The sequence below is a fragment of the Pseudorca crassidens genome, chromosome 2 (assembly GCF_039906515.1).
Source record: "Pseudorca crassidens isolate mPseCra1 chromosome 2, mPseCra1.hap1, whole genome shotgun sequence".
Taxonomy (NCBI): Eukaryota; Metazoa; Chordata; class Mammalia; order Artiodactyla; family Delphinidae; genus Pseudorca; species Pseudorca crassidens.
The window spans coordinates 177,186,082-177,199,404 of NC_090297.1; the positions used below are offsets into that span (position 1 = coordinate 177,186,082).

The 13,323-nt window shown below is 35.4% G+C and overlaps 1 protein-coding gene across 1 annotated transcript in view; it reads left to right on the top strand.

Annotated features, from left to right (window-relative positions):
- Positions 1-13,064, top strand: part of CDC73 (cell division cycle 73) — a 91,086-nt gene extending 78,022 nt beyond the window's left edge. Inside the window, exons 15-17 of the mRNA XM_067729780.1 lie at positions 1,453-1,553; positions 7,917-8,058; positions 8,977-13,064. Coding sequence (XP_067585881.1) covers positions 1,453-1,553; positions 7,917-8,058; positions 8,977-9,013 — 280 coding nt within the window. The 3' untranslated portion in view covers positions 9,014-13,064. The remainder of the gene's footprint in view (positions 1-1,452; positions 1,554-7,916; positions 8,059-8,976) is intronic.
- Positions 13,065-13,323: the final 259 nt, after the last annotated feature.

The following is a 13,323-nucleotide window of genomic DNA, read 5'->3' on the forward strand; positions in this document are numbered from 1 at the left end:
TTGTATGGTGCAAGTTACATCATAAAATTAAGAGGCCATTTAATAGTGTGCTCCATTACCAAAGATGGTTTAGGCAATATGGAGCATATATCCCATGAAGGAGGAACTTTTTAATTTAAGGTTGAATTTTAGCCTTAGAGATTTTGAGCAGGTTAAGAATTTTAAGCTGTGGTTTTTCATAGTAACTTTGATCACTGCTGTAAGTCTTTAACTTGAATAGAAGGTAACTTTGGCTTAATATTCTGTTGGATGTACAGAGTCTCCATCTAATGCAGTGATTACCAAAGTGTGGTCTGTGGACCTCTGAGCATTCCCAGGACCCTTTCAGGGAGTTGTAAGGTCAGAACTCTTTCCATTGTAACACTGAGTTGGCTATTCATGTGATTTCTTAGCCCCCATACAGGACAATAGCATAACCAGTGCACAAGATCAATCATTGATTTCCCTCCCTCTCTCCCACTCTGCTCTCTTCTCCACACTCCTCCCCTCCCTCCTTCTCTCTTCTGGCTAGTGGACTGTTCTCTAGTATGCTTGTGCATTTCTGTAAAATAGGGGTAATAATAGTTTACCTCACAGGGTTGTTTTGAAGGTTAAATGTGTTAACATAAGTAAACTGCTTAGACCAGCACTGGCACATAGTAAATGCTCGTAGTAAATCTAATGAGTGTTAGTTATTATTGTTGATGTTATGATTTTGTTCCCACCTCTTTAGTTGTAGGCTTATACTGTGTACGGCTTTTGTACTTATTATAATTTCTCAGTTTAATTAAATTTTCTGGAAGCTAATGAAATATGAGGGCCTAGAAAGAGATTTGTGCTTTTTAGGAAAATGAAGTTGAATGGCTGGGAAAAACAAGTTGCTTTAGAAAAAACTTAGAGAATTTAGGGTGAGTGAAACAGCTATAAAACAATTGAAAACGTTTAAAAGTTTAGGTAATTTCTGTACTCAGATTATTTTCCAGATAATCAGAACTCAAAATAAGGCCTTTGAGCTTTATAAAATGGTTAGCAAATTATTATAATTTATAACATTTTTAAAGTGAAATATTTAAGATGCATTTGAATTTTAAATGATTTTCTTCTAAAACTAACTTTTTCAATTAACAGATATACTACTGTTCTCTGTTGCATAAGCAAAATGGGCCCTTTAATTAATAGAAGGGGCAGAGATAAAAGGCTAAAAGGGTCACGTATAGGACTGTGCATGTAATTATGTTTAAATGACTTAGGTGTAAAAAACAACACATGGGAAATGTAGCAATCATTATGTACCCTAATGGTAACATTATAATGAAAAGTTATGGTAATGCAGTACTGTGTTTGCCTCACAGAAGTATTGACAGGAGACTATTGCAGGAATAATGATGAGACTCTTTCCATAAGGATTATAGTAACCAAGAATATTTGAGATACTCAGCCTCCACTCTTCCCTTCCCTCTTTTCTATTTATAGGGACCGGGTTGTAGCAGTTTTTGTGCAAGGTCCTGCATGGCAATTCAAAGGTTGGCCGTGGCTTTTGCCTGATGGATCACCAGTCGACATATTTGCTAAAAGTAAGAGTCTCTTTATTTTTACTGCTTATCTAATACAGAAATGCTTTTGCTTGCCTTCCTTCCTTCCTTCCTTCCTTCCTTCCTTCCTTCCTTCCTTCCTTCCTTCCTTCCTTCCTTCCTTCCTCCCTCCCTCCCTCCCTCCCTCCCTCCCTCCCTCCCTCCCTTCCTCCCTCCCGGCTATGCACATGTGATGTGTATACCAAAAGATTCCTGTTAAGTACCACATATTTTAATTTTTAAGCACCTGTGAAATTTTTTTTTTTTTTTTTTTTTTTTTTTTTGCGGTACGCGGGCCTTTCACTGTTGTGGCCTTTCCCGTTGCGGAGCACAGGCTCCGGACGTGCAGGCTCAGCGGCCATGGCTCACGGGCCCAGCCACTCCGCGGCATGTGGGATCTTCCCGGACCGGGGCACGAACCCGTGTCCCCTGCATCGGCAGGCGGACTCTCAACCACTGCGTCACCAGGGAAGCCCCTGTGAAATATTTTAAAGCCTTTTTGGAACATTAATATTTTCTGTGTACTTATATCTAACAGTGATATTGCCTATCCCATAACATTAATAAATCATTAATATTGTTGTGTGTCCCTACACTTTTATTCACTTTGTTAGCCAGTTTTTAAATGGGTTGACTTTCACCTGCTACTCCCATTATCTGGAGTGGTTGCTGCACGACTGGCCTTTTTCTGTTCATTTAGGTCTCAGCCAAGTAAGTACTCTGTCCTTTAGGGAGCCCTTCTCTGACCACCCTGGAAGTAGCCGTTACTTCCTCCCAGTTACTGCAGTGGTAACACTCACTGTTGCTTGACATTATCTTATTTTCATATCTGTATTGTAGTCTTCCCTGGCTAGAATGCCAGTTCCAGGATGGGAGCAGCCTTATCTGCCTCGTTCACTGTTGTATCATCAGCACAGAAGAGAGCATGGCGTTGGGAAGCATTCAGTAGATACCTGTTAAATGGATAGATTTCATGTGTCTTATGTCTTTTATTGACCATATTTTGGTATGTATTGATATACCAAAAGTAGATGAATTTAAGCTTGTCTTTTTTTTTTTCTTTTTTTTTTGTTTTGCGGTACGCGGGCCTCTCACTGTTGCAGCCTCTCCCGTTGCGGAGCACAGGCTCCGGACGCGCAGGCTCAGCAGCCATGGCTCACAGGGCCCAGCCGCTCTGCGGCATGTGGGATCTTCCCGGACCAGGGCACGAACCTGTGTCCCCTGCATTGGCAGCCGGACTCTCAACCACTGCCCCACCAGGGAAGCCCTAAGCTTGTCTTTTTATTGGTAGGGATAGTCTAATTATCATTTAATTTGAGTACCCATTTAAGTTAGTAACATTAGTAAAATTACTTTTTAAAAAGCATCCTCATGAAACAGGTATGTTTGTTAGAAATAACAACTTTATTTATTATGAATGTAGATTATGCTACTGTGAAACCCAGCTTTTTTTTTTTTTTTTTTTTTTTAATCAATTTTAGTTTTTGTTAGTGGTACCACCATTCTTCCAGGCTGGGAACTGCCCAAGCTTGAAAACTTTTAATCACTTATTCTCCTGCCTTCATTCAGTTTTAAAAATGAATTCTAATATGATGGTAGCTTTTTATGTTATTTCAGAAACCTGAGTAATGCACAGGTTTGATAAATAGAAGTCAAAGATGTAGAGAGAATGGGAGTTTTAATGAAAGCAAAATGTCAGTGAACACTAATTTTGTTGTGTTTTACCTACTTGCTTGCCTTGTTGAATAATACTGTAATAAAAAATGATTAGAATGTCTTCAAGATACAAATGCTCTCTAAATTCATTGTTGTTTTGTTCAGATTGTTAGTCTTCAGAAATTTAGATAAGAACTTAGAGATTTTTTAAAAAGTTAACAATAATAATTTTCTTCCAAGAAGTTTTCTTTCTCTTCAGCCTTCCTTCTTTACTTATCAGCATTTACAATGAAAGTACTCTTGCCCCTTGCATCATAAAAGGAAACAAAACCCTTTCCTCTTACCTCACCTTTTCTTCTAGCTGGCTCTCCTTTCCTTTTACAGCCAAGCCTTTGAAAGAATTGTCTCTACTCACTTTCTGTTTGATTCTCAGGCTACTGTAGTTGTGCTCTCTTGCTTGCCCACTAAACTGTTCCCGCCAGACTCACCAGTGACCCAAATATTGGATACTTTTGATCTCCTTATCAGAATTTTACTCTCGATCCATTTCCTCCTTTCTAAATGTTCTTTTCTGAGGGCTTGTTACATTTTCTCAGACACTAGCTGCTCTTCCTCTGGCTTTCAGTGACATATTTGTGTTCCCGCTTCTCTTCTCCTATAATTACACATACTCTCTCAAGGAGATCTGATAGCTTTCAGCTACCATCTGTATCCTCTGTTTATAAAAGTTATGTCTCTGGCTTGATATTCTGGGTCTGCCTATCTCGCTGATGACCAGGTGACTCCTTGTGAAGTCCCATCGGTGTATCAGGACTCAACCTGTTCCAAGTGGAATCTATTGTCTTATACCCTCTGTCATCCCCAAGCTGTTCTTTGCCTGAGTCAATTTTTTTTTAGTAATTTGCCTAAGCCAGAAATTTAGAAATATGTTATCTCTTAGCTTTTAGCTGGTCTCCTTGCATTTAACTCTTGACTCTTCTAGCTCCTCACCTTTTCCCCATAACCCACATAGAAAATGATAATCTCTATATAGCATAGGAGTAAACTGAGGGTACTTGGTAAAAAAAAATTATATTTTCTTCATATTGCACAGTAAGAAAATACAAAGGTTTAGAAAAGATTTTAAATATTGGATTGTATAAAATTTCCAAATAAAATCTTTTCAAAATTATGAGAGATTTGAGCTTGTAACCAGATATAGCTTTTAAAAAATATTATTATTTTTTAAAAATTTATTTACTTATTTATTTTTGGTTGCATGGAGTCTTCATTGCTGCACGTGGGCTTTCTCTTGTTGTGACGAGCGGGGGCTGCTCTTCATTGCGGTGCGCAGGCTTCTCATTGTGGTGGCTTCTTTTGTTGTGGAGCACCGGCTCTAGGCATGTGGGCTCAGTAGTTGCGGCATGCGGGCTGTAGAGCGCAGGCTCAGTAGTTGTGGCGCACGGGCTTAGCTGCTCCGCGGCATGCGGGATCTTTCCGGACCAGAGCTTGAACCCGTGTCCCCTGCACTGGCAGGCGGATTCTTAACCACTGCACCACCAGGGAATTCCCCAAAATATTATTTCTTATGCTTGAAATGGTTACATACATTTGTTGATCAAGATTTTTAAATGATGATTTCTTCAAATTTTTGAGTTAATCATTGTGAAAACTTTTTCATTTAATCTTCTGTATTATGTTGTCCCTTTGTCATTTGACATGCCATCATTTATCTACCGAAATACTACTTAAGAGCACCTTTCTATTTCTTTTCTTTCTTTGTTCCTGCAAAAAAGCGTTGACAACATTCATGTAGTTTGCAAAAAATGAACAATTCTGAATTGTGTGAAGTATTTTGCTTTAGTGTTCATTGTTTTCCCAGATAACTGGCTTCTTATAAGAAGAACTTTGTTTCCTCTATTTTTGCTGAGGCGTAAAAATTATGTCTTTTATGAGTAAGAAACACTGGATTTACTGGAATTCCTCCAGGGAATTCCCTAGACTGGCAGCTGAGTTCTTGCTGGGGTTGGTTACACCTGCACTGCCCAAAACAGAAGCCACCAGCCACATTTGGCTGGTCCAAATTGAAATGTTCTGTCAGTGTAAAATATACACCAGATCTCAGAGACTTATACAGGACAAAAATAAAATATCTCATCAATAATTTTATATTGATTACATGGTAAAATACATTTTAGATAAACTAGCTTAAATAAAACCTTAAAATTAAAAAAAAAAGATGTTTTATGGTGTCTTGGTGTAAGTTTGCTTGCCACCGTTGCTTCATGCTAATAACATACTTTGTATGATGAGAGAAACCATATGTTTCCTCATTTGTGACTTAACCTTTTTGGACTCTGATATTGTTTTAATTTAAAAAGTTGTGTATTCTATTGGAAAAATAAATACTGTGTAAACTAAATCTACTGAAATTAGTAAAGGGGATTATAGGCCTTTATATAAGGCTTTATTATTTATTTTAAATTAATTAATTAATTAATTTTGGCTGCATTGGGTCTTCATTGCGGTGCGTGGGCTTCTCATTGAGGTGGCTTCTCTTGTTGCGGAGCACAGGCTCTAGGTGCACAGGCTTCAATTCAGTAGTTGTGGCACGTGGGCTCAGTAGTTGTGAGTCATGGGCTCTAGAGCGCAGGCTCAGTAGTTGTGGCACACAGGCTTAGTTGCTCCGCAGCACGTGGGATCTTTCCGCACCAGGGCTTGAACCCATGTCCCCTGCATTGGCAGGTGGATTCTTAACCACTGTACCACCAGGGAAGCCCTATATAAGGCTTTAGATAAGTCATTTTAAAACTTATAACTCATGTATTTTTAAGAATGATTTTTAAAGCAAATCATACTGAGAACATTAGAAAAGAGAAACATGTAGTAAATCACAATAGAGAGTATTCAAATATTGACTTCATTAATTTAAAAGTTTAAAGAAACTTAAAAAATATTTTTTACACATATAAATAATAATTTTTTTGAAAGTGAGTTTTCTGAATCCATAACGGATAGTCCCTTTAAATGAATTGGTTTAAATTGATTAATTTGAATTAAATTCAAAATAAATGTGCTCAATGAGGAGACCTTTATTTATGAAAGCAAATAATTTAGAAGTAATATTTATGTGTTTTTTGGGGGCACAAATGGTTTATTTTGTATTTCCATCAAGGAATTAGACCTTGATTAGTTAACATCAAAAGCCAGTAAGTCTGCAAGCAGTATGGAACAAGCAATCTGTAAATCAGCTACTTAAAAAAATTAACAGTCAATCATTTTCTCTTTAGAAACTCCTAATAGTAGATGATAATGGTGATAGTAATGATCATATCTTATGTGTTAGAAAAAAAGTAAAAAATGGAAAGAAAAGGTAAACATCTTCCATGTACACAAGTAAAACTAACGCTCCACTGATGATAAACTGATTGCAAATACAATAATAAACTGGTGAGGATGGTCCAGCGGGGCGATCAAGGAAGAAGATTCAAAGTCAGTGTTTATGGTCACCTTTTAACGTTTGGCAGCAGACACTTGTTGGGAAGTTTAGTCCTAGAGTCTTTAATCTCCCCAGCAACCAGAGATAGCGTTTGAAAACGAAAATCAGATAATTTCACCTCCTTGCTCCAAACTATCTAGTGGTTTACTATCACATTTGGAATAAAATTCAGATTTCTTATCATAGCTGAATAGGATCTGCATATAGGACGTTGCCTACAAAAGTTGTTCTTGTTTGTAGGGCATTCCAAGCTTGCTTCTAAGGGCCTTTGTATCAGCTGTTCCTTCTGCCTGAAATCCTCCTCTTCTAGATCTTTGCTAGACTCTCTTTTTATATCATGCAAATATCTACTTCCAGATAACCTTCTCCAGAGACCTTCCAGTTGTTTCTTCTTCCTTTTTCATTTCTCACCAAGTTCCATTAGTTCTCACTTGCTAATTATCTCTTGAATCTTTCTTGTCATATGTGTATCTTCTTCCCAGTAGAGCAAATCTCTTTCTTCTCTAGATTACTATGCTGTATCATCAGTCTCTGCTATACACTCTGCAGTGAATCCCTACATCTCTTAGGTAAAAGTCCAAACTCCTGAATATGGCCTACAAGGCCAGCATTGCTCTGAACTTCTATGGTCTTAGCTTTTATTCATTCCCTGTGTTATTTTTTTTTCTCCCTACCTTACTTTGCATGATGCAATTTTGTTAAATTTCTTTAGTTCCTAGACTAAACCTTTTTCTCTTTGAGCATGTTCTTTTTGTTAACTGGATCACTTTTCTGTGTAATTCTGTGTAATTCTTACTCCACCCTGCCTATCTAAGCCTTTTCTGAATCCCACGATGTGGGAAAGGTACTATTCTCTTGTGTTCCTATGATGTTCTACTACCTTTATCATACTGTATGTGAGTAGTCTTTTTCTTCTTCTTATCCTTCACCGGATCATATGCATTTTATTTTACCTCATTTTTTATTTCAGTCCCCAGTGGCTGGCATGTATAAGCCTCAGTAAATTTTTGTTGAATTGAATGTTTTGGGAGATACTACAGTGCTCAGCCTCTTATTTCAAAGATCACTTTGGTTATAATACAGTTTTGGTTGGTGGAAGAAAGGTTGACTTTTTTTTTTTTTAAGTTTTTTCGATTAATGTCTGTGTTTGGGTATTTTTATTCTTTTATAAAATATTTTTATAATTTTGGTTGCAGTTTGAATAAAGAGTATTATTTCTCCCCCCCCTGTAGTTAAAGCCTTCCATCTCAAATATGATGAAGTTCGTCTGGATCCAAATGTTCAGAAATGGGATGTAACAGTATTAGAACTCAGCTATCACAAACGTCATCTGGATAGACCAGTTTTCTTACGATTCTGGGAAACCCTGGATAGGTAATCCTGATCCTAAAATGCACTTAACTTCTGCCTTATTTTAGTAATTTTCCTGCCTCCTTATTGGATTTTAAGTTCCTTAAAGTTGTGAACCGTATCCCCCAAAGCCCCTTTAAGACATTGCCTAATTTGTTGTTGATCTAAAATAGATAATTAACCAATATCTTGGTTATACTGACTTGAACAGAGGGAGAAAGGGCTTATAGCTTGGTAGAAAGAGCACTAAATCTGAGTCAGAAGACCTAGATTTTAGTCTTGATTTTCTGATTCGGCTTGAATGAACCATGTGACTTTTCTGAACCTTGTTTTCTGTCTGTCCAGGGAACTTGGACTAAGTAAGTGATCCCTTCGTATTTTGCCAGCACCAAAAGGTCTCTGACTCTGGACTTGAGTTATGGGTAGCTGGCTGCTCATGAAAGGAGTTCAGTTTTTGAATATATCTTAATTACTAGTATAAATTGAGTTCTTAAAGACCTTTGCAATAATATCAGTTTTATAATAGGAAATTTAACAACAGCATGTGATCACAATACCACTGAATCTGTGGTTCTCATTTCAGGTGCTCTGTAAAATCTGTAACTTTCTTGGTCTCTCACCGAATATTATGGGTTTCCTCAAAGTCATAGGTGATTGAGTTAACCCAGTGGTTATAATTGATAATATATTAAAGAGAATCATTTATTATTCTAGCCAGAAGCTCTTAGATTATAGAAATTATTAAGAGGAATGTTTTTTCTGGCTTACTTCAGAAATCCTTATATTCCCAAAGGTTACAGTATCCATTTTTTAGAAAGCAAAACATCCTATTCCAGTGTTGATTTTAAGTTTTAAAAAATGTCAACTTATTTTTACATGTAACATTCTAAAACTTCTAGAATTCTTATAATCATTATAACCTATTATAATATTATTTTTCAGGTACATGGTAAAGCACAAATCCCACTTGAGATTCTGAATTACTTGTTTTCCCGCTTTTCTGGAAATCTGGATTAAGAAGCATGGATACACCGTGATCTAGAGACTGGGACTCAAGCTATATGAATTTATCAATGAAGAAGGTCACAGATCGATCTTTTATAAAACCTTATTTGATGATTTATGCTTCAAAGGGATGATGCCTGTCATATAAGCAAACTTTTTGGCTTACAACTATTTTTTTAATATTAGCCTTCTAGTCTGTAATGGAAATTGTATATTTTGATAGAATTTTTTTCTCCATTGGTTAAAGTAGCATTACTTAAAATTTGTTTCTTTAGAAAATAAATACAGGTTACAAAAGTGTGTATATGTAGAGGTTATAAGGCTCTCTAAGCCATCTTCTGATTTTTCATTGCTCTATAATTCCTTTTATTGAGAATACTGTGTTATGAATGGTATTAATTTTAATCTCTGGAACTTCCAAAACCAAGCAAAGGGATGTGACTATTTTGAATGAATCAAAATGTCAGCCTGTATATGTACTATATCTGTACTTTCTCTATTTAAAAAGGAATAATGAAAAATCAAGAACAATTCATCACCTTTGGTTGAACTGTTCGGCTTTTCAAGACTTCTTTACTTAAAATGAATACATTTAATGAATGTACATTCTTCTCACTGACTTTGGTAATTTTAAAACTTAGAATGATATATTTCTATCTGTGATATCTTTCCACTTGAAAAATCTCAAAACACAGATTAAAAACCTTATAGGCTATAGTACTTTTTATTTTGGGAGCCAGAGTATGATTTGGGGGAAAGAAATGTATTAGTCCTACTGCAGTGTAACTCTGTCTTTTCTCATAAGTCCACCTTTGATTCTTTGTATGGTATAGGATTTTGAGTCTTCTGTTTCTAGGCATGTTCTTATCTTCCATTATCTTTAAATATTGATAAACTCTCCCAGACACCAAAGAACATATTTGCTTAATTAAGTGTCTGAACAGAAACAAGATAAAAACACTGGTATTTTTATGTGCGTATTCAATATCGTATAAAATATAAAACCTATATTTTAACTTAGTAAAATATTTTACTACTTCTGTACGTGAGACAGAGTGTTGCATCCAAGGTAAAACGAATGAGCGTTTTTCTTGAGTCTTGATCCACCTTTTATTACTTAAAAGCAGCTTTTGGAACCTTTACTCCCCTAAAGAGTTTTTGCCACTAGAATTGTTGCTGATCATTCATCTTATGTCATTTCCCACCCCAGGAATCTCTCGTAGGTTAACATATTTTATGTATACATTTAGCTCTTTCTTATGTTAAGCTGACATTACCTAGCCTCATTTTGAAATTTAATGCTATCGTAAAAATGAGAAGCACTTAATATTTATTTTTTAAGTAACCAAAAAAGTCCATGCCAATAATGAACAGAAAAAGTATTTATTCATATGGAATTCACTAGGTTCCTGAGGAAGAAAGCAGTCAGCGTTTTAAATTATTAGATTTTAGGATATTTATAAGGTTTGAACAGACTCTGCCCCCCACCCCTTTCTTCCCTTCTCTGCATCCTCTCTTCTTGAAAAGAAAACTCAAATTTGTTCACATTAGAATTTCTCAGCATATAAATCTGTTTTCAAAATAAATTGTGTTGTATAAACTTTCTCCGTGATGAAATAGTCAAGGACTAGAATCTGTAATATTTTAATGTAAGATTACTTGTTAAGACTACTACAAGTGGACATGAACTACCTTTCTATAAAGATTTTTAGTATTTATACTTATGTATGAAATTTATAGAGTGTGGTTAAAATTGGGAACATCTACTTTAAACAGGGTTTATTTTTCTATCTTGAATTTGCCTTACGTGTATTCAGAGGCTCTGGAAATAACATTAGGAAAAGTACAAATATGCTGTTTCATGTATTTGAAGATCAAACCCTTAGTATGTACTTTTTGTCTTTTTCTTTTCCTTTTTTTTTTTTTTTTGACCTTCATTCCCTTAATTAGGTCCATGTAATTCATTTTATAGCCGTTAATTCTAAGGAAAAAAGCTTCCAGCCCATCACTCTTCATCCTCTCATGGCTCCAGGTCTTGTAGCGGCACCTGTCACAGTGCCTTGCACACAGTAGGCATTCAGTACATATTTATGTGCACGAATGAGTGATGGATTCTCAGTGTAACTGATTTATTACAAAAAAGTACTTTGACTCTACTTGGTCTTGGAGTTTAAAAATACAGAATTGTAATTGTAATTCCCTGTAGGGAATGAAGAGTCCTATGCAGATATTTTAATGGAAAGGAAGTATGCATTAGTAAGTTTGACTTACCCATAAGTAACTGGAGACACCCTTGTCTTGTCTCACCAGTAAAAGAAAGCGCCTTTTCTTCATTCGTAGGACACCTTTTCTGAGTCAGGCAACAGTAAGAAGCTTGTGGGTTTCAGTCAGCAGCTCTCAACCCTGACTGTACGTTAGAATCATTTGGGGGCCTTTAAAAAATTCCGTTGCCTGAATCCTGTTTCTGATTTAATTTGTATGGGATGAGACCTGTTCATCAGTATTTTTCAAAAAGTTGTTCTTCAGGTATTTTATGTTGAGAAAGGATCGAAAATCACTGGCTCAATTTGTTACCAAAACAATGCCAGTATTAAATGTTGTGTCGTCTCCTCCTTTTTTTGTTTTTTGTGTTTTTTTTCTTTTGTGGCCACCTTTTGCACTAGACCATCCCCATTATTGGTGGTATTGGCCTATAGTTCCACAAGACAAATTCAAGTCTTATTTATTTAATATACGAATATTTTGCTGTTTAATATTTAAACAATGTTTAATATATTTCCTTATAAACTAGTATTATAGTTTATGGTTTGTTTCCCATGTGTCCATATCCTTTACTAACTTTTTTTTTTAACAGCAGCGTGACAACAGTCCATACAGAAATAACTAATTCATAATGAGGAAAATTCGTAATTAATTTTTAAGGTAGAAGGAAATAAAGTATTAATTTCTTATCTGCCATGCAGAATTAGACAAATAGAATTTGCTTATGAAAGGAAAGAGGCATACTTTTTAATTGGTCTACACAGAAAAGTAAAAGTAAATTATTCATTTAAATAAGATTCATTATCTAATAAACATTGAAGGAAATATTTTTCCTAAATAAAAAATTTTGTGACTCCTAATAAAATTAAAGTGATGACATTGTTCTTTTTTGGAGGGTGGGGAGGGGTATTTAGTTGCCATATTTCTTACTACATAACAATTTCATTTTATTGGTGTCAACAGTAGGAACAGTGATGATAAGATATACATATGTGGCCAGGAATAAAGTGCCACTTTGCCAGATAACTATTATATGAGTCTTAGTTGTCAAACTAATTCGTTTATAAAATTTTTTGAGACCAACAGTTTATTTTATAATATTACAAATGCAGCCATTACAAAAGCTGGTCAAAATTAAAGGAAACATGAAAAATAAATTTAATGACATTAGCCTTAATATTACGTGACTGAACTTTTATGATTCACTTGGATTTGATATTCAACTGATTACTCTAACCATGGTATATTAACTTTAGAAATAAAAAGGGGAGAAATGACTGAATTTGACATGAGAATTGCATTAGAAATTTTGAAATGCCATGTCCTATATGTTCTGGCCAACTCATTGCCACATTTGGATATATATTGACCCCAGCATGGTTTCTATATTCATATGTTGGAATAATAACTAAGGAAAAATTAAAAATGTATAATAGATGTATAAAGAATTATATTTAGTAAATGCATAATAGGTAATAGCACTTTCAGGTTATTGATTGTTTGGTTTTTTATGTATTATTTTAGGTAGTGTTTATACGAGTATCTTGGGAGTTATAAATGCGTGCCATTTAAATGAGTAAAAGCTCATGAAATAAAACCAGTTTTATTGCCAAAATTCAAAAAGTGGGGTGATACTGTGTCAAATTTAAGTAAATGACCTATCTCTGAGAATTTTGTTTGCCATTGAATTCCATTTCTATCCACTTTACATTTACTAAAAGCTACTTAACCTCCAAGTTTGATTAAAGTGCTTTAATATGTAATGTGGTTCATGTACATGCTGTAGGCACTAGAAGTGATTGTCTAGCCACCGATTTTATTATTTCTCAAGCAAAGTGGTTCTTGAGTAGAGTTTAAATTTGGGCGGTGTAACCTGGTAAAGTGTTGTACTCATTCTGATTTAACATCAGTGGATTTTTAAGTCTCTGGTTTAATTGTGAATAAAACATTTTGTGGTACTTTAATACTACCCTCCCCGTGCCCCCATGCCCCACCAGAAAAATCACGTTCAGCCAAGAAGAC